The sequence below is a fragment of the Pipra filicauda genome, unplaced genomic scaffold (genome assembly GCF_003945595.2).
Source record: "Pipra filicauda isolate LSUMZ 115617 unplaced genomic scaffold, ASM394559v2 scaffold113_size4260070_pilon, whole genome shotgun sequence".
NCBI classification, from domain to species: Eukaryota; Metazoa; Chordata; class Aves; order Passeriformes; family Pipridae; genus Pipra; species Pipra filicauda.
This window is the reverse complement of record NW_024103585.1, coordinates 968,690-989,436: the sequence shown is the minus strand read 5'-3', so window position 1 is coordinate 989,436 and position 20,747 is coordinate 968,690. Positions and strand designations below refer to the sequence as shown.

Sequence of the window (20,747 nt, the reverse complement as noted above, 5' to 3'; positions counted from 1 at the left end):
ATAAGAATTATCACTCTGCACATGGATTTGCTATTTGCTCAATGAAATAGATCAACTTTTCTATTTACAGGTATCAGGGAAAACAGAAAGTTTTGTCTGGATAATTTGAAAACCCCCTCCAATTTCTTTTATAAATATAGCAATTAGACTTGACTCTTTGGAAATCAGGATGGAATGACTGGATTCTGGTATTTGCTTTTTCTGCTTCACACTGTTCTATTGAAATAACCATGGAAAGAGGGATCTAAATTTTTTTTCAGGAATACTACATTTCTTTAACAGATTCAATGCATATAAATTCCTTGAGTTTCTCATTGGTTTTCAGTGATGCTGAAACAATTGTTTTGTTCTGAAAAAGAAGTATCATTTTAAACTATTGTATGATAGAGTTTATCTTTTTTCATTTTAAATTATTGTATGATAGAGTTTATCTTTTTTCTCTAAGTATATGCATAGCATCCACACCACTCTCAGATTTTTCCACAGTTCTCAGTCTGGCACACTGAGATGTACATTATCTAAGTTGCTGATTAAAATTAATTTTATTTTTTTTTATTAATATAGCTCTCTATAATCCTGACTAGACATAATCTGCAGGGTATGGATATTACATATTCCATGGCCTGACTACTTTTTTCACATTAGAGTAATTGTTTTTTCCTCAGATGCACATTTTGAATAGATTTCTCTTGTGAGTTTGATGTTCAGATAATTTGTATTGCATTCCACCAAAGAATGATGCTATCCACATTACAAACTGCATTCTTTCTTTCCCTTGGTATATACTTCTCATTAGATGTATTTTGGATCAGTGTTGTCTTACTATGTTTCTTATATTAGTTTTGGATTGATGCTAATTCAAATGGCTCTGACTTGGCCTTCATCTGTTTTCTAATACTAGTTCTACAAGAAGGAGACTAAGAGCTTGCAGGGTTTTCTGACCTAATGTTATCCATTTTTTTGGTATCAAAATAGTACTGAAGGATTGAACCTGTGAGGTAAAATGTTAAATATGTAGATACTGGGCAAGTGTGGAAAAAAGATTCTCTATCCCAAACCGCTTAACAAGCGGTTATGAATATGAAACAGAAGACAATACAGGATATATTGAGAAAAGATATTTTGAGAGGAAAAAAATCTATACTTTCAAGGTTCCACTGTGTGAAATCACTATTCTTCATTGTATAAAACGATGTATTAGTTTAAAACAATTACTTACTGCCCAGCGCACACAACAGATAGCTAAGATTAACTGCTGGGTTAGGTATTAATGTGCTCACCTCTCCCAAAAGCCAGTTAATGACTTTTGGCTGGCGATGCAGATATTACTCAGGTGGAAAAGATTGTCTCTGATGTTCTTTGGAGTGGTCTGACACTTGCTGATTTGCTATCTCCTGCTTTTTTCCTTTAAGATTTTTCTATCTTTTATTTCATCTTTTATTCTTCAGCTGCTAATATTCATCATCTCAAAACTTTTGCTTCTGTCTGCAGCTTTATCATCCTTATCCCACATGGCTCTACTAGGCTGATGTTCTCACATATACTTCTTACAGCTAAACTGTCCTCAGGAGTCTGAGTCAAAATTACACAATTGGGACATATTGGGAGTAAGTTCTGTACGAAAAATATTTGAACCCTTGATCAGTCTTAGGGTGCAATCACAGAATCACAGCATGAGTAAGGTTGGAAGGGAGAACAGTGGGACGTCTGATCCAACATCCCTGCTCAAGCAGGGTTGTCCCAGAGCACATTGCACAGGACTGCATCTAGACAGTTCTTGAATATTTCCAGTGAGGGAGACCCCTCAACCTCTCTGGGCAACCTGTTCCAGTGCGTCGTCATCCACACAGTAAAGTTCTTCCTCATATCCAAGTGGAATTTTCTGTGCATAAGTTTCTGTCTGACAACATTACATGACAACATTCCAGCTATGGGAGCACCCCACCACATCTCTGTAATAACAATGAGATCAAAGCCCTATGACTGCTCACAGATCTCAGTATGTTCCTCATACTGCATATGTTGGTGTACAGGCGCTTTACAGAAGTATTTTATTGTGTCAATATCCCAGTAAGGGTGCAAAGGGACATCCTAAAGACCTGTCTTGTGGCTGCTTTATCTTGATCCAAGGTATTACCTCAATTATTTCCTCTCTGAAACCCAAAAAAGCTATCATTATTTTCTTTATAGCAAAGCAATTCAGAGGCTGATCATGCTTCATTCTCTCTCCTCCCTACCCTCATGTCGTGTTCATAGCTCCATAACCCAGGAGTTGCTACATTGTGAGGACAGACACTATGGAATGGATTGATTCCAAAGACAGGGAAGTCTTTCACTGATAAGCGAAAATCTTCATTGGTAATTGTGAGTGCCTGAGCACTGACATCTTCCTCTCATGTCTCCCAGAAAGATTTATGTTACCTAGATTTCCATATCTTGGATTCCTAAAATGCATCTGTCTCTGATGAGAGGCCAGAGCTCTAAACTCTTAGCAGCTGAAAGGTCCTATGCTGTCCTGATAAGGATTTTGGCGACCCTCCTGTTTTCTGCATTTCCTACTAGTTAATGTAGTCATGCCTCCCCACAGGACTCTGTTTTCTGCAGAGCCCATTCAGAGGCAGTCTCCCAGTTCTGTTCTTGAGGAATTTGTGCAGCTGATTAAGGTGTGTGGATTCTTCCTCTGAGACAAAAGCTTAAAATTTAAGTACCACTACATGTAACTCCCCTTGTGAATCTAAGCATTATTCTCGCTGGTTGGTTTCTAATTGAGTACACTGTGACTCCTATTATATACTGTTTCACTGCATGGTTGATCAATGATTACACAGTTGCATGAATACAGCCTGTTGCAAATTATAGTGAGTTTTTTTCTGCTTTTATTTGCTAGCTGTGATTATTATCAAGATTATGTAATGTCTTGCCCATAGAAAAAGATTCTATATGGATTTTTTTGTTGGTCCTTGCTTTGGAAAAATTATCTCCTATACCCTTTTAGTATCATTATGTTCTCACTGACAGCTAGTTAAGTTTAAAAGAAAAAGAAATCCCTTGTGTTCTTATTCAACTCATCTGCCAAAATGAGAATTGATTTAGGAACAGAGTAATTAAAAGGTGACGTATTACAGAACATAGAGCAAGCTAGAGTTACGTCAGCTCAATAGTCTTGAAGTCAATGGAAACTGCTGGCTTCTTAACATTTTATACAAGATTTTAACCTAAGTATTTTAAACCAGATGATGCACTTGTAATAATTTCTTATTTAAATTTACGATATCTTTAATGTTCTTGAGTGAAAAGTGTTCAAGACAATTAAAACATGCAAATTCACCAGTATGTTGTATGCCAGCTATGCAGGCAATTAGCTGTTTGGGTTGTTTTAACGAACACATAAATTTTTCTTAGTTTCAAAACATCAGGAATATATTAGAGAGCACCCGCTTAAACATTCATAGAACACATGTTAAAAAGCTCAGAAATAAAACAGATCCATTTCCTATCATAAAGAAGAAATCACAAATACATACCTTCCCAGAAAAGGGAGAAGAGAGGGATTGCTGTATCAGTAGAGATATAAAATAGGTATTATCAATGCAACAAACATAATAAAGAATCTGCAATAAATTATTTGATTTCTGTCAAGTTCAAGCTTTCAAACATAGTTTGAGTTCTCAAGCATATCTTTTATGGTACTGGAAAATATGATACAATTTCTCCTATTTTGGGCAAGCGTATGACTTCAGCTATTATACCCATTCTGCTGTCTCTTTTAGGTGAGTTTCCTTGACCAGCTAAAAGTGTATTTACATGGCCCCACTTGTTATAGCGTTAGAATGTATAACAGCTTTCATGTTTTTGCCTTGGTTACATCCATGTAGAATACAGAAATACAACTCTCTCCATTCTACCGTAAGAATTCTAGCAGATAGTTAGCAGCAAATATCTCTAGGTTGATGTTGACTTCTAATAAGTTTGTGGTTCTGCTAATATAATTATAATTATTTTATCTGCGTTTTTAATCTTTATTTTTAAAGAAACATTTTGCCAGAATTTTTATCAATATTTTAAATAAAATTATATCAACCTAAAGAGGGTTTTTTTTGAGAAGGTAATTCACAGTTTAATAGCTGAAAGATTCCAGATGTAATTTCAGATAATCTTTTTCATGAAGAAAATCACTATACACAGTGGGTGAGTTTGGGTTTTTTTAGTTCATTATGCATTTTTGTAATTCATACATTTTGGATAACTTTTACCTCTAATGGTAGCTTTAGATATTCATTGTAAACACAGTTGTGATACTTTAACATGTTGTAGAACTGCTAATTGAATTAATCTTTGGATTTTTCTTCTATAATCAAAATACTTGTCAAGTTTAAGACTCTCTTATCTATGTTTCACTAGCTATATATTCTTAGCCATCATTTCATCATTCATCTTAATTATAATAAAATTTCCTTATCCTTAAATTACTCCATTTACTGAAAGAATTATTTTATTCTGTTCCAAAGAGAATTTTTTTTATGCAGAGAAGTTAGGTATATATTAAAGATAACTGTATTCATTATGGAAATATCTGTCTTCTCCAAAAGATTTGCTCTCTGGAAGCATCTCAGTTTACAAGTACCTATTTTTACTGAAAAATATTTCAGTTTTGTCAGTGTAACTGAAAAAGCGAAACTATTGGAGAGTTAACTAAAACACTATTTTACAGCTTCTTGGTAGGATTTATGCTGCTTAAGTAGTTCATTTGTTACACATTACAAACACAGTGTTGATAAAGGTATGTCTACGAAAATCTTTGATTATCAGAAAGGTTTCCTCAAGGAAGATGTCAAGAAGCTTTAGAGATGCATGCTTCCATGCTCTTTCTGCATTAGGACTTGCTGGTCCTAATGACAATTTTTTTGCTACACAGCCATAGGTACTTTGCAGGAGAGAGGATTATCTAACTAAAATGTCTTTGGACATTTATCCATAGAAGATCTTAGCTTTGTCCAAATAAGGATCCTCTAAATTTCCTCTGAGATAACCCTAGAATCATATGAATTCTCCAGACAGCTATCTTTTCAGTATTTAAATCCCTCATTTATTTCTTCAGTCATTCCATTAAATATAATATATTATTGCTTCTACACTTTCCCACTCTGTTCACTACTGTTTTCTTACATAAAATCTATCTCCTGATATTGTGTGTTAAATATAGTCAATACTAGATTCAGGCACTTCAGTTAGTTTATAAGAATAAATAAATATTTGGTGACAAATAGTTTAAAAAATGTTCAAAACTGCCACAAAATGTTGTTTTGAAGACTTCTCAGAGAATGTCTTTCAAGGGGTGTCAAACGTTTTATATGGACAAGACTGGCCTGCTTAGAATATTGAATTTTCACATCCCAGATAATTTCATTCACGTTGAAGAAATAGGATATCACACGTTCTTTTTGGTTTTTTTTTTGATCCAAGAAACAAGACCTGGTTTGTGCTATTAGGACCTGAGGTTGAAAAGGTTTTATGATCTATTCTTCATGTGCTCAGGATTGTGTGAATCCAGGACAGTGTTTGTAAACCTGGGTGCCTAGTCCTGAGACTGTGCATTACACAACCAGGTGTCTTTGGGCCAAACTAACCTCTAGACCTGAGTTTTTGGAGGGTAGTTCTTGTAGAAATTCATATGTACTGGAACTTGCTACCATTTATTTTAATTTCAGGTAATAAATAGCTCATCAGGTGATTCATTAACTTTAAATTCCTTCAAATCAGGCCTACTGGAAAGTCCTACAACTAAAACTGCAAGGAGTTCTACAGTAGAGCAAAGGTTAGCTTTCAATGCAGACAATGGGCACCATTTGGCCCAGTCCATTTCCTCCCACCCGTCTCCCTGTGTCCGTTATTCAGGATTGATGAACTGCAGAGAAACTGCTCCCTGAGCCTGAGGCTGGAGAGAGAGTTCTGAAGTAGAGAATGAAGAACAAAGGCCAGGTGAGAAATGTAGGAAGACTCACCTTCAAGGCCCTTGTAAATCCATATGTGCACAGAAGTATATTTACACACAAAGAAAACATCCAAAACATCTGCCCTTGGGATCATCATGATTTTAGCTGAACTGTAATTCTGGAGAAATGCTGCTGGTTTGGCTTCAGTTTGTGGTCAATGAAGAGCTTCACTACAGTTCAGGGCCATTTAAAAACAAGTTATAGGCTGGTTTGAACTAGGTTTTAGTGGATTTTAATTTTGAAGCTGATCCTTTGAGTACAGCATTGTAACACCTAAATTGCTTTGTGCGTTTCCCTCAAAATAACACAACTCTGTGGCACTGCTACAGGTACCAGGCACCGTGCCCAAGTCATAACCTCCATCACAGCTCTCAGCTATTCAATCTCTTCCTATTTCCCAGAAAATATCAGATCAGGAACTGGATGCAGCAGGTAAGCTATTGTAATAACCAGGTTTATTTTTTTAGACAGTGATAATTTAGTGACCTAGAAATTATAACCTTCCTGTTAAATTTGTAGCCTCCTGGATGTTTCAGGGAGAACTAGATGCCCTCAACTTTTAGATACACCAGTATCTTACAGAAAACCTTTGATTAACTTCACAGTGAGAATAATCTAGTGCTTCTGGTTTTTCATAAATGATAGAGCTTACTACATTCTGAAAAGCATATTCCTATCTATAGAAGACTTCTCAGTAAATCATAATCAAAAACTACCATCAGCCATACATTGTACATGCACAGAAATGTCCAGAAATGTCATATTGGCTTCTACACTAAACTATAGACATTAGCTCATCAGCCTTAAGTGTGATACAGAGCCACATGGTTACACATAGTCACAGAAAAAAAAATTCGACTTTTCTTAGCTTCTAGAAATAACAAAAACCTAAAAAAAAAAGCAAACTCCAAGCAGATGTCAGTCAGACATTTCTCACGGAAAAAACCTGAAGTGCAGGGAGCAGCCTAGTGGGCATTACTATTAAAGCAAAATCACTGAAGCCATTCAAAAACCATTACATTGAATGGCTCCCTGGGGGACACTACAGCTCTGAACAGAAGTAAGTTCCTGAAGGATGAAAAGCCTTCAGTTCCTAAGCTTCAGATATATTAGACTTTGACTGTACTGAGTACACCTGCAAATCTGAGATGCATATTATCGTTAAAAGATAGTGGGTTACACCATCAAAACTTAGGCTACTATGACAAGGTCAATTAGTCAGTGTCTGTTGCATATAGATCACCCTGACCCGACAAGTCTAGGTTGTCCTAAACAAACAGCCAGGCAGGCAGGCAGACACCTTTAGACCAACCATATAGCATTTCTTTGGAGAAATTCTTTAATCTTGGGTTCTCTCAGCATTTCTGATCATAGGCAAGTTAAACAGATAGCACTGTTACAACGTGGAGCTGATGTTTGCCAATCACTTCTTTCCTGTTTTCTGTGAATTACACACAGTGAGTTTTAAAAGCTGGATGCATCTCAGTAGCAGGTTGGTGGTGTAACCAGTAGTTTGGAAAATGAAAAAATGCTTCCAAAATCAAGTAAAATCCCAGATTATCCTCAAAAACTGTCTCAAAATCGACGAATTACAGCAGTGCTGAACAATGACAAATGATCTCTGAGTCTCAGTACTGCTACCATTATCTTTAAGGATGATTCACCAGTTGTGCTTCTCTGGATACACGTCCTGTGAGCTAAAGTACCTTTGTCAGATACTGCTGATGAAATACAAACTAATGTTCTTACACAGCTTGCAAATTCTTAAATGATAATAATTAGAATATATCATCCTGCTACAGTATTCAAACCATGAGAACCTAGTTCAAAAAGATAAATGATGTTGTATTTCAATGGTATGAACAGTGGATGCAGTATTTGATGACCTTCTTAAACTTCTTATAGACTGTATTTCGTAGAACAGATTATATGGATTTATGTTCTTGGACCAGCTTCTGAGCATGCAGACTGGGGACTAATTGCCAGAACCAAATATTTTGAAGTGTTGATGGAGACTCTCATATAAAAAACAAGCACCAGCTTCTGATATTGCTACACTCATCTTCTGTTGGAGGCCTCTGAGGGCTGACTTGCACCTGCTAATTTAACTTGACCTTTATATACAGGGAAGTACCTGTCTAAAAATTTTCAGTTTCACATGGATCGACTTCTGCCTATGTCCTGGGTTTCTATTAGTGTCTACTTGCTGTCATAAGCTAAAAGTTTTTAGGTAAGGAGTAGAACTATAGTAGAAAAAAAGGTTACTACTTTATTGTAATTAAAATATTCATCAGGTTCAGCAGTATTTTAAATAAAATATGGAAATTATCACGTACAAAATGCCAACAGCCAGCAATTCTTTGTAGGATATCCTAATTTATTTCACAGAATGTTGGATAATTTGTTTTATCTTACTGCAGAACACTTTCTGTGGGGTTTTTTGGTGACTTTTTTTTTCTGTGCAGGAATAGTATCTCTGTAGATTCACTTATTTTTTCAGCAAAGATCTGGTTGACTGAATACTTTGATCTCTTTGCATGTCAGCACATTGTTATTTGCATTTTATATTGGAATAGAAACCAGGGATAACTGGTGTAAGACCCCAGGCTCCAAGCTACGAACTTGTTGAAGGAGTTTTACTTTAAAAATATGCAAGGCTCCAAAAATTCACCCGCCAAACTCATTAGAAGAGCCCTCAGTTCTTTTAAAATATAAATAGAGAGCACAAATGAGAAACACTGCACACATTTTCTCAGGAGGTACTTTTACTAGTAAACTTTAGAAAATAAGGGAACTTGGCCAACGTTTAAGGGTAATATTCAACCAAAATAAAGCATTCCACAAAGCAATGACTTAGCACATGCTAGCCCATACATCTCAGTAAAATCCAACCCATCTGGTTTTAAGTTACCCAAAATATTAAATAAGGAGATTAGGAGAAGAAGAAGAAGAAAAGAGTGAGAGAGGAAAAAGAAAATTATTGCTACCACCCCTAGACCCAGCATAGATCCAGGTACAGGAGTCCAGAAAGATGGTAGGGTTCAAACAAGCATGGAGAGGATATGATGCTGCTTTATGTGCTTTGGTCCCTGGTGGCCAAACCCCCGCCTTCAGGCATGACTTGCGTTGTGCCAACCAATCTGGGGATGCATTTGGGACTGCAGGGTGTGTGGTGTAGGGCAGTGCTCCTGGGCTGTTTTGATGCACAGATGCCCAGAGTTTGGCCAAGGAGACTCCAAGGGGCTGGGGTATGGGATAGGGTATCACCTCACCTTCGTGAAACTTGACCAGTCCTCCCCCCCGGCCCTACACTTGAGTTGTTCCGAGACAATAATTAATATTATAATCCAGTGTCTCACACCTGGTATGTCAGTCAATCTACATTTTTAAGGTTTTGACTTCCTTTCTGAAAGCCTGACCCAGTCTGCCCCATGAAAAATTACAATCCTGGCTGTGTACTACATATCTGATTGTTGTCAAATTCAGCATTCAGTGGAAAACAGCTATGAGTGAAGATATTTTGGAACCTTGAAAATTACTTGATACCACTATCTTCAGTTTAATGTCTACAAGCAACTGTGAGTTCATTTATTGTAAAATTAACTTCATAAACTCCCCTGTGAGGTTGGAGGGGCTTGTTTATTGGAAATGTCATTATCTAATTGAAAGAAAAAACACGATCTACCAGTTACTGTCACTTTACCGGATAAACAATAACATCTACATCCTGGGTTAGGATGTGTTGCAAGTCCCATGTTATGCACATTTTTTTGCATGAATTGTGTTGCTTCCCCACAGCAGAGAGCTGCGAGTCTCATTTGCATCAGTAGCACACCAGCCCTTTGGCCCTGGCAGCTGGTAGCTCAACTCCATTGTATCATGCAGGAAAGCTGACAGTACACTTCTTGCTCTCCAGAAAAGCTCTTGCTTTGATCCCTGACTTCATATCTATAGGAAATTCACCCAGATGGGGAATAGTTTCAGTAATGTTTTCCTACCACAAAAAACATTCTGCTGTCATTAGTCCTGCTTAGGGCAAACCTGGCTTTCAAGCAAAATCTCATCAAACATAGGTCAGGAACTGTGTCAGATGTCTTGGTGCTAAGAGGTATACAGTAGGATCCAGTGATGGAAAAAGTGCAAGCAGCTGCCTTAGCAGTATTATTTCCTTCAAGTGGACACACAGGATTCATTAAAAAGAGGTCATCCACCTATGAATGGCTGACCCTCTTTTTTCTTGAAAGCAAAGCATGATGTATTTTAAGGAGGCTTATTACAAAAGGATAATGATTCTTTCAAGAAAAAAACACCATGGAGGAAGTCATAGGACTTGAAGTATGTGCAGCTCTGCTCTGTAGGTAGAACAAGCAGAAAGCATGGTGTGATTACTTTTCATGAACATATTACCTATACTGTCTCATTTCTGTTTTCTTGGCAAAGCAATACACATAACTATAAAATTCACTGAATTAATCAAACTTTCTAAGAAAACAAGTGGTTCCTTTCTTTCATCTATAATATTTATGTTGTTGTTGCCAGTGCTGCTGTTTCTTTCTTTTCTAGTTTTATATGTAGTCTGTTTCTTGAAGTAACAGCTCATTTTTCTTAAGTGAAGAAACAGTTTCTGAAACACTGACATTTGAAACTACCTCTAGAACACACTTTCAAGGCATCTGTCCTAAACTTTCAATGCTTTAGGCGGTAATTTATAAAGTACCATCAGTCTGGCATTTGAAATAATAATATTATCATTATTTTATCTTGCAAATTGTGTGCTTCATAGCTATCATTCGGTGAAAAATATCCTGAATTTCATATAAAACTAATCTTTCTGTCATTCCTTGTTCAGCATCACACTGTAGATGGTGACAAAGGATGAAAGCTCTCACAAGAAATGATAACAGCTATATCAAAATGATTGCAACTTGTTCTGCATTTTCAGATAAGTGTAAGAACTATAGAAATGAAGAAATAAACAACATTGCTTTTAGAAATGTGTATCGCTTGTGATGAAAAACTATGTGGAGCTAGGGCAGAATATATGGATATTTATATTTACAACTCTGTATCCTCTCAGAACTATGAACACTATAAGAACTGTGTATCTGATTTAAAAAGAGTAGAAAAGCAATGCTGAGATTTAGTCTTTACAGTCTACAGTATGTGATATATGTAAAGAAATGGATAGATAAATAGAAGTATGGATAGGTTCATCTGATGCAGACTTACTAACAAGTCCCCATAAGTTCAATATATCATATGCATCTCCAACATTCGTTTTCACCTGTTCACTCTCTTTTTTTTTTTTATTTTATTAAAATTCTACTAAAAATATAGAGAGAATTCAAAGTCTTAAATCAATATTAAGATTTTCCAAGAAAACAGCCACTGAGGCAGACTTCCAGCAGCAACCTGTGGAATCTGTCTTTAGATGTGGTTATTCCATTCCCCAAAAGAAAGCAATCAGTAGTCTCTCTAACCAGGAATGTTTTCTGGAGTTGTCTTACTTCCTTTAAGCAACTTTCATACTCTTATTCCTCATATTTATCCTTTTTTTGCCATGTATTTACTCCATTGATACGTTTTCTTCCATGATACCGAAGTCAGTACTTGGATAAAGAGCTCTACAGGGAGTACAAGAGAACTACTAGAAGCTGAATCAAGGAAAGATTGTGACCAGTCAAATCAAACCATATCTATTGGAAAGTTCATCAACTCTCTAGCAAGATTAGGAAAAATAAAACTTATAAATGAAGTAAGACTAGTTTATTTTCTGAAAGGTTGTACTTTGATATTGATGTGATAATGATCACACAATAAAGACACTGCAACCTACCTGGGGAGTACAGTAGGCTTCCAGAAACAGAGCATATGCTGTATCAGGTAAACAGGAAACAAAAGGAAGGCTTTCAAATTAGCATTATAGATGGTAATTCTTAATGACATCAAACTTGCAGAAAAATTTTGCAGAATAATGCTAACCTTTGGCTTGTCACTTATTCAAAGAGCCTCCAAGACACATGTGTATCAATCAGGAAGTGGTACCAGCCATGCAATTTAAGTTTTCCTTCCTTTGGGATCATGATGAAGTTAGTGCATTTGCAGTGTTGCAGATATTAGATGACCCTGTGCTAACAAGACACTCTGTAATGCTTGTATTGGCCAGTGTGTGTGTTTTTAGTTGTGTGTTTCTTCTACTTTTAACCAATAAAGAAAAAAACCCTGACACAATTCTAACAGAAAGTAGTTAAAGCTGTCGGGTATACTCAGTTGGATATGTTTAATACATTGATGATCTGGAAATTCAGAGTTATTTTAAGATAGAAAATTTCAATTTTACAGGAAATCCTTCTCTTTATTTTGGAAAATAATGTCCAGTTCCCTCTCAGACTTAGTTATGACAGGCCAGGAAAGCCCCAGAGTTTTTCTGAAATCCCAGCACTGAATTAGTCATTAACAGAAGAGAAGGAGCTAATTCATTTGCAGAAAGACAGGTACTGTCTTATTTGTTATGTTATGTTGCAACCTTTGATCACAGCATTGTGAATAAAATGTTAAAACACTTGTATGTGCAGGTCTTTGTGGAAGTTGTGTGTATTTCTTGGACATCATCATATTTTCTTGAATTTCAAAGAAAAATGACTGAATGTTCTTATTTGCTACCTCATTCAACCTGACCTCTGATGGCTCCCATTGATTATTTTGTCGTGTTTTCTCACTGCAGTTCTGTGGAATATGTAAGACTAACACACACTCTGGGGATGGCACGTGCCCTTGACAGAACTCAGTGTGTACCCTTTGGAGCTGACACAGTGCTTCAATAGTGCAACTTTTCAACATTTTGTGCTGCTTTCAGAGGGTTTCAGATATTGTGATTCTGTCACTGCTCTTTTATTTTTCTTTTCATACTACCTTGCATGTCACATTGCTGTGTTTCTACCAAGAGTCAAGTCATTTGTGTAATGGAAACAGAGGTTTTGTTTATCATTCAGGATATTGTGCATCCTACTGTACTTCTGACATTGTTTTAGCTTTGGGGGACACTACTGTTTTCTCTTCCCTGTTGTTGCACCATGAAAAATATTAAGTTTCTGGGACCTAAAGCTAACCACCTCTTATCATACTGTAATGTCAAATGACAAAAAGTATTGCACTCCATTAGTTTAGTGTTGCAATGTGACGGAAGAATTTATAGTCATAAAAAAAAGTGAAATGTACAAAAAAATCTACAGTAACCTTTTACAAACTTTGAAAACCTTAAGATTTCACAAACAAGCGGAGCACACTTCTAATTTGTAGTTCATTTCCTGATAAAACTTAATAGAGTCATTACTAAGGTTTCCAATTTCCTTTATCATAACCAAAATGGTTCCAGATGAATTTGTCTTTCTCATCAGCCAGCTTGTTTTTGTTGCACAGATGCAACAGATTATTTCCACCAAATGTATTTTGCTGTTCTCATGATCTTACTAGTAAATTTAAGCCACGTAAGAAGGTAAATTTTAAGCTAAGTAGGAAGCTAAAAGGAGGCAATACAACTTACATATATTCAGAAGTATAGGATGCAGTTGGCAGATAAGATCTGTTCTTTCTTGTATTTGCTATATCCCATTAATCACAATAATTTACTTTTCCAGGAACATAACAAGGACTAGTGATACATATACCTTATTCTCCTATTAGCTACTGAAATTTCAGGAGAAAGTCTGAAAGAAATGATTTCTTGCTGAGAAAAAGACAATTTCGCATTTAGATTGCAGGAGCTAATAATCCACAGCAAATGCAACATGCATATAAAACATGAAATTTTGTTTTCTGGATGAAAATAATTGCAGTATGACAAGTACTAAAGGTGCTATTAGATCAGTTACTCCTGAAACTAGGAAAAGTAATGCTTATCTCTTCTGTCATTGTATTTTGCTCTTAAAATTTTACCAGAAATTGTAGATGCATGTGTAATTTCTGAATTTGCCACATGGCACATAAATTATTTAAAAGTGTAGTGATGTCATTTGATTTAGGGGCTGATGGGGTGGTGAAATACGCTCATTCATTTATGTGCATTTTCAAACCAAAAGTTGCTGCTTCATCCACTATTCTATGTCTTCTGCTTTGATATTCTGCCTTTAAGTAGATGCATAAAGGAGTAAGTTGTCTTCTAATGCAATAGATTTATCAACTGGATCTGTTAAGAATACTTAACTTCTTTCCTTGTTTAGCAATAAAAATTATCTATTAATTGGAAGAGAGATAATGGTGTTAGTTAAAAACCTTTCTGTGGAAATTGCTACTTAGGCATTTCTGGAAAAGGAGATTTTTGACGAAGTGCCTCATTACCCTTTCTGCAGAACAGTTAAGGTACTGCCTATAAGTTCTGTTTAATTTCTGGTTCATTGACTTGATGCACAGAGTCATTCAGATCTCATTGTATCTATCCTGCAGACACAAAACAACATTAAGGACTTATTTCTGATGTCAGTAAAATGAAGTTGTGTTTCTTGATGGAGTCGCTTCAGCATGATCACATAAAAATGATTAGTAATAGCAATTGAATAGTCTCTTTCTCCATGATTGGAGCTAAAGCCTAAGTTTGTACAATAAAGACTTTTTACAATTTTAGATGGAAAAAAGTTACTGTGCCCACATAACAGTTAGTTATTAAACTTCAAGATCTCAGCTACTGAATGTCTGTGAAATCTGAGTGGACCATTCCATGCAATTGCATAAACTGTACATAACTGCACTATCAAAGCGAAACTTGTAGAAGAGTGATGTTCTCTAATTCTCATGCTCATTTATCTGATTAGTTATGTTAATACCAGTGGGACTTATAGTCTTAATATACTCCTTGTTTTTGATAGAATTATATAGAAAATGCATAGAATAATTTGCATTTCTAACCTACTGTTCAACCAAAAAAAAGTTGTATATTGGTCTTGGTAAATCTTTTCAGAATAATATTTTCTTGGACTACTGTAAAACTGAAAGATATTTATATATCATATACTTTATGTGTATAAAAATATATGGGCATATGAAATGTGTTTTAAAGGCAATTCCCATATACTGCTTTTTCAAGTGTATACTGTTACGCTGAAGTTATTATGTATAGATATTTCAAAATATTTAAAACTGATTTTCTTCTGGATTGAAAATTAAACTTTTCAAAGGTTTTAAAATATTGTTTTTCAGATAAAACAGGTTCTCTGTCTTTTAGGAAATCCATCCTAGACATGAAAGTCTGTCTTGTTAAAACATCAATCCATTTTTACATGAAAACTTAAATTTTTTGAGATATTAGCTAACAAAACAGAACTAGAATTGCTTTATTTATGACTTTTTTTTTTTTTTGCAGGTCTCACTGCATTACTTGCATTACCTATATGCTTAAGCATATGTTAGTTTATAGGTTTGGCTTTGATGTGCTTGTGGCATAGTCAAAAAAGGAAATTTCACACAAAATATCAAACAGACAAACACAAAAAAAACCACTATGCCAAAGCAATCATCAGATAATGCTTCAGACATTTAATTTCTGGGGAAAACTAAGAATGTTTTATCAAATATTTTGAAAATGGAAACTCACTGTCATGCAGTTGCTGACTGTGTTTTAGTTTAAATATTGACATTGCAATAGAAAGAGATTCAGTTTTGGATACTTCAACTTTCATTCATGTAATTTAGGACCCACTACAGCTCCCTTAAGATATGTTATAAAAATACAGCTGCTGTGAGGATAAAAGCATGAGGAGCCATCCAGGCTAAGTCAGGAGACATAACATTTAATAATCAGCTGAATGTGAAGACCCATCAACTTGACGAATGATAAGTACTGTACGGAGTGAAAAAGTCTTAAAGAACATCACAGGCATAGTAACAAAGTGGACAGTTCCTAGCTGTCTTTTTTAAATTCTTTAGACGGCTTTATTAACATGATAGATATCTATATGAATTTCTCTTTCTCTTTGCATAATAATTTCTAATGCTCATACAATCATGGGAGTTAGAAGATGTGAAAATTGTAGGTGGACATTTATTTCTTTGATTTGTAGGTGTTTATAAGGCAATAGTACATATATTCACTAGGCTTCTGCTTTCCAAATTCTCCATTGATTTCTCTTTTGTTATTTCAAAATCACCTTTATTGAGATATGCAACTGCTACATTCCCCTGTCAGAGACAGGATATTAGGCTGAATAGGTTTTCAGCTTAATCCAGTCTGGCTGTCATAAAATCTTACAAACTGTAAGTTCCAGAAATGAAAAAGATCCAAATTATTAGTGGAGACTCAAAAATATAATACAATGATACAAAATAATTACCATCAGGACTCCTTTACTTTACAAACATATAAAATGCACTTACTTTGAGGGTGAGAAGGGAGAAAAAATCCTTCCATTAGAAAATATAGTCACAAAGCTTTGAACAAATAAATTCACACGCTGCGGAGTACACACACACACACACATGCAGACAGGCATGCACGTACGTACACACACGGGTGCACACATACACACACACACACACACACATGCTTAGAGTTTACACTGCATTCTTCTGATGCCATGATTATTATTTTATTTGTACACCCACCTTTACTGCACATTCTAAACAAACAATAGACAACAGTGTAAAGACTTTTTTTTCCCTTAAAACTGCAACAAAACAAGTCTCAACATTTGCAAAACATTCCTTTATTATTAGAAATAAATTATTTTGTATAAAAATTAGCATGCGTTGACCACTGCATTTATTTTAGCATAACCCAGGACTTAATTCAGTCAGCCGTCACAAGAAACAAACTCATCTTCTTTTACGAGTTGAACAATGTAGGACAGGAAAGGAAATTGTCACAGTCACAAAAAAGTACTTACAAATATAACATCAGACATGATTTATTTCAACAGCATTTTTTTTTCACAAGTTAACATTTGTTTTCCTTTTGTGATTTGCTTCCTTTTGTGAGTGAACAGTTCAGAAGCTTGACACTCTGCCTCTATGTTATAAAACTGGACTTTTCCTTCCCCTGTCTCTTTTTGCCTTTTGCCTCTTGTTTAATCCTTGTTCTTTAGGAGACTGACTATTTATTTGAATGTAGTCTACTGACATTTTCAGGACTGAATTCTGGTAGTGGTAAAGTCTATGTTTGCAAGATCCAATCCTGCAGATCTTCCAGTAAATTTCATCCCTGCTCAGTTTGCCTGATTGCTGTAACTGACATAAGTTGTCTTGGTAGAGGAGGCTGCAAATAAAAATAAAATAAAATAAAATAAAAAAAAAACAACAAAACAAAAACAAACAACAACAAAAAAGTTCAGGATTTTTAGAATCAAGAGAGAAGGAAAAAAAAACATACTTAGCATTTGAACTCAGACAGTGTCCTGCTATATTTCCTAACAATATGGTCTATATTCATGGAATAAAGTAAGAATATTTAAGAATGTATAGAAACGGTGATTAAATTGGATCTCAAGTTCTGTGCCCTTGATAACAACTTATTTTGTTAATGACTTGTGCAAGCAGAGGTCAATAGAGAGGAATAATGATGAGTGGTTTCAGCATACCCACAACAGAATTTCAACATCTGGTATTATTTTGACTGAATTGTATATAGACAGTTTTTACTTTAGAGATTGGAATTCTCTTTCTCTTCTACTGGTTAAAGACAACTTTGCAGCTAGTGGTGGTTTGTCCATCTAGAAGAAGCCTTATGTTTCTTGAAAGGAGCAAAGACTTATCTAGGAAACATCTCTCCAAATTAGTGAAACTGAGTAGGTAGTCCCTACAGCACCTATTATCTGGAGAGAAGGATGGTTTCCTTATACTGATGGTCAGCCGATCATGTCTTCTTTCGAGCAAAGCTGATACCCCTTGTTCAGAAAGAGGCAATATGTTGAGAAAGTTCAACATCTTTACTATTGTTAACATGAAAAACTGATTTTTTAATGAAAGTCTGTGTGAGGTTCTAGCCCTTACGTCTTATCCTTTTGCTATAAAAATTTAAAAATATGTTATAAAAAATATGACTTATGTGATATCACTCAAGGTTAATGTAACAATGGGAGGATGAAAGTGGTGGCATTAGGCCTTTCTTACAGTTAATTCTCTAATTTTATATCAGTTGGGTACACGGAAAATCAGACTGCTGGGGGACTGAGTCTCTTTTTTGTCTCTATAATGTCTGTGTTAGACTGCATAAAGAAGAATTTGGCTTTCTAAATATGTTTTATATTCCATCTGGTACAGACATGTTCTACTTACGATACTGAAGAATTCAACTTGTAAGATGAAAATAATTTGAGGGTAAAAAAGTTTCCTCATCTATAAATTCAAAAATTCTATTCCGATACTTTCCTTCCTTCCTTCGATTTCTTGTTTTCTGTATAGAATCTGGTGACAACTCCTGAGATAGATAGGAAAAGCAATCTTCTTGCTAACTCCTAAATTCAGCCCAACAATCTCATGATATGTGAAGAATAGATTACAGAAACTAAATGATGACAGTTTCTCACTTCTGCATCAAAGATTAAACTAAATAAAGGATCATTAAAGATGACGCAAAATAATAGTGGTTAGTATAAATAACTAAATTTTCTTTGGTTTTCTGAGAAATTTGATTCTAATACTGCATGTATAATTTTTTAAGACACAGCAGAACCATTATAATTAACATATCACTATAAACTTTGTTCCCTAAGAAGGTATATATAAGAATGAATAATCAAAAGAAAGCTTCAAAATGTAATATTTCTTACTTTCATTTGCACAGGTAGCTCTAGTACTTTGTGTCCGGAAAAGCTAGTTCATGAAAGGATTACTTTTGGCACGTGAAGGAAGTCATTCACATAATTGATCATAGTAGCTGAGCACCAATATGAAATAGCTTTATTTGCATGTATTGGGACACTTGAAGCAAATATAGCCTCATTTACATCTTCCAGATCTTTCAGATGGGATGTACTGATCCCATCTGAACTCTCCCATGCTCCCACAGCTGGATTTCTGAGAGGATTCTATTTTTCCTTTTGCCCATTAAATTCCCACTGAAAATAGCGCAGGACTGCTGAAATGGCACCAAGTTTTTAAAGCATAAAAGGATTTTGTTCCCAGCTAAGAAATAACAAATAAATGCACATCTGCAAACTCTGCACACTTGGGAACAAAAGAACAAAATGATCAGAGCTTGTTTTTTTTCCCTTTCCCTGAAAATAGGCCGAGATACATGATCAGGTTAAGCTAGCTTACCATATTATCTTGTATGAGCTGAGTTCTGCGATAACTTTACATGTGCGCGTGTTTAGCCTACAGCAATGTAACATAATCAGATTTATCACATCTCAGTAAGCTGAATTATCTGAGGACATTTGCAAGAAGCTCAAAATACAAAAATATGGTAGTTGCTACACCTGATCTGATATAGAGTAACTTGTTAAATTTTTGTAATTTTGTTGTATATCTGAGAATTAAATAGTTTTAATATAATTAGTCTAGAATTGATCAAGAAAAAAATATCCTTTTGAGTTCTGAGTGTTTCTACTTTAAAAAATGACAGCACAGGAAGTCAGTGTAGATAGTAGTTTGAAATATATTAAATCTAATCTCATCTCCAAACAATGTTTGTATTTTTTTTCACTTGATAAACATTGCACATATCTTCATAGTTCAGTGGAATAAGCCTAGAATTCCTGTTTGGGGATCTGAAAGCTTCAGCAGCTGGTGTCCTGCTCTTGAAGACTGTTAGCATTTCACAGTAACAACACGAAACACTTTTGGCAAGCACAGATGGCCAGAAAAAGTAACGGACTTGGCTCAAAATATTTCTGGGAATTAACAGTCTTTTATAGCTCTAGTTACTCCTTTGATGTTGGAACAAGACAAAAATAAAAAATAAAATAAAATAAAATAAAATAAAATAAGATCTAAAACAATTCAGAATGATTATTCTGATCTGACCTATATGCATTTAAAGCACTTATCATTGCTATACCTTCTGTAACTGCATCTGGATGTTTTTTTTCATCCTGTTTCCCAGAAACAATTTGTTTTCCACTATGAATGTATTTCCACAAAAAAAACCAAACCAAACCAAACAAAAAAAAAAAAACCAAAACCCAAAAAAATTTAAACAAACAAACAAACAAACAAAAAAAACCCAACAACAACAACAAAAAAACCCACCACCAAAACAAGCAAACAAAAACTAACAAAACAAAACCGTGAATGTATTTATGTGGGGACAACATAGAATAAAGTGTGTTACATGGAACAGGACAGACTAGATAGAGTTGTCTCTGAATGAGAAGAAAAAGGAATTATCTGACTGTCTCACCCTATTTCTCACCTAGTTATGGTGTTGTTATCATTACCAGAATTTGTTCTTGGTAAATGGTGGGAAACACTACCCACTTCTGGTATTCTAGGAGTAGACTGATATTTTGCAATCAGCCTCATATACTATCACTGCAAAGAAAGATCTATCTCAGATGGAGTCAGTGAAAAAAAAATTTTTGCTATGTTGAGAAGTTGTTCCTATTGGCCTAGTGAAAAAGACTTATGTGGCACTGTGCACTAGTAATTCACAGGAACTTCCAAAAGTTTTGCTAACTATTTTGCGGAAGAAAGAAACCCACCTTGAGGCCTAGAGCTCAATTACATAGGGAGAGCTCTCTGGAGTGCAAATGACTTGACTGAATTTTTGCCTATGAAACATTATGATGCCTGGATAAAAGCCTAGTCAGGATACACTCCTAGTGA

General features: G+C 35.2%; 1 protein-coding gene across 4 annotated transcripts in view; it reads right to left on the bottom strand.

Annotated features, from left to right (window-relative positions):
- Positions 1 to 16,548: 16,548 nt before the first annotated feature.
- The window catches only part of GRM8 (glutamate metabotropic receptor 8), a 329,218-nt gene continuing 325,019 nt past the window's right edge, over positions 16,549 to 20,747 (bottom strand). For all 4 annotated transcript variants that reach the window (XM_027742595.2, XM_027742591.2, XM_027742593.2 and 1 more), the window contains one exon: positions 16,549 to 17,235. Coding sequence is in view for 3 of the 4 variants with exons in the window: in XM_027742591.2 (XP_027598392.1) it covers positions 17,186 to 17,235 (50 nt within the window). In the remaining variant the exon portion in view is untranslated. The remainder of the gene's footprint in view (positions 17,236 to 20,747) is intronic.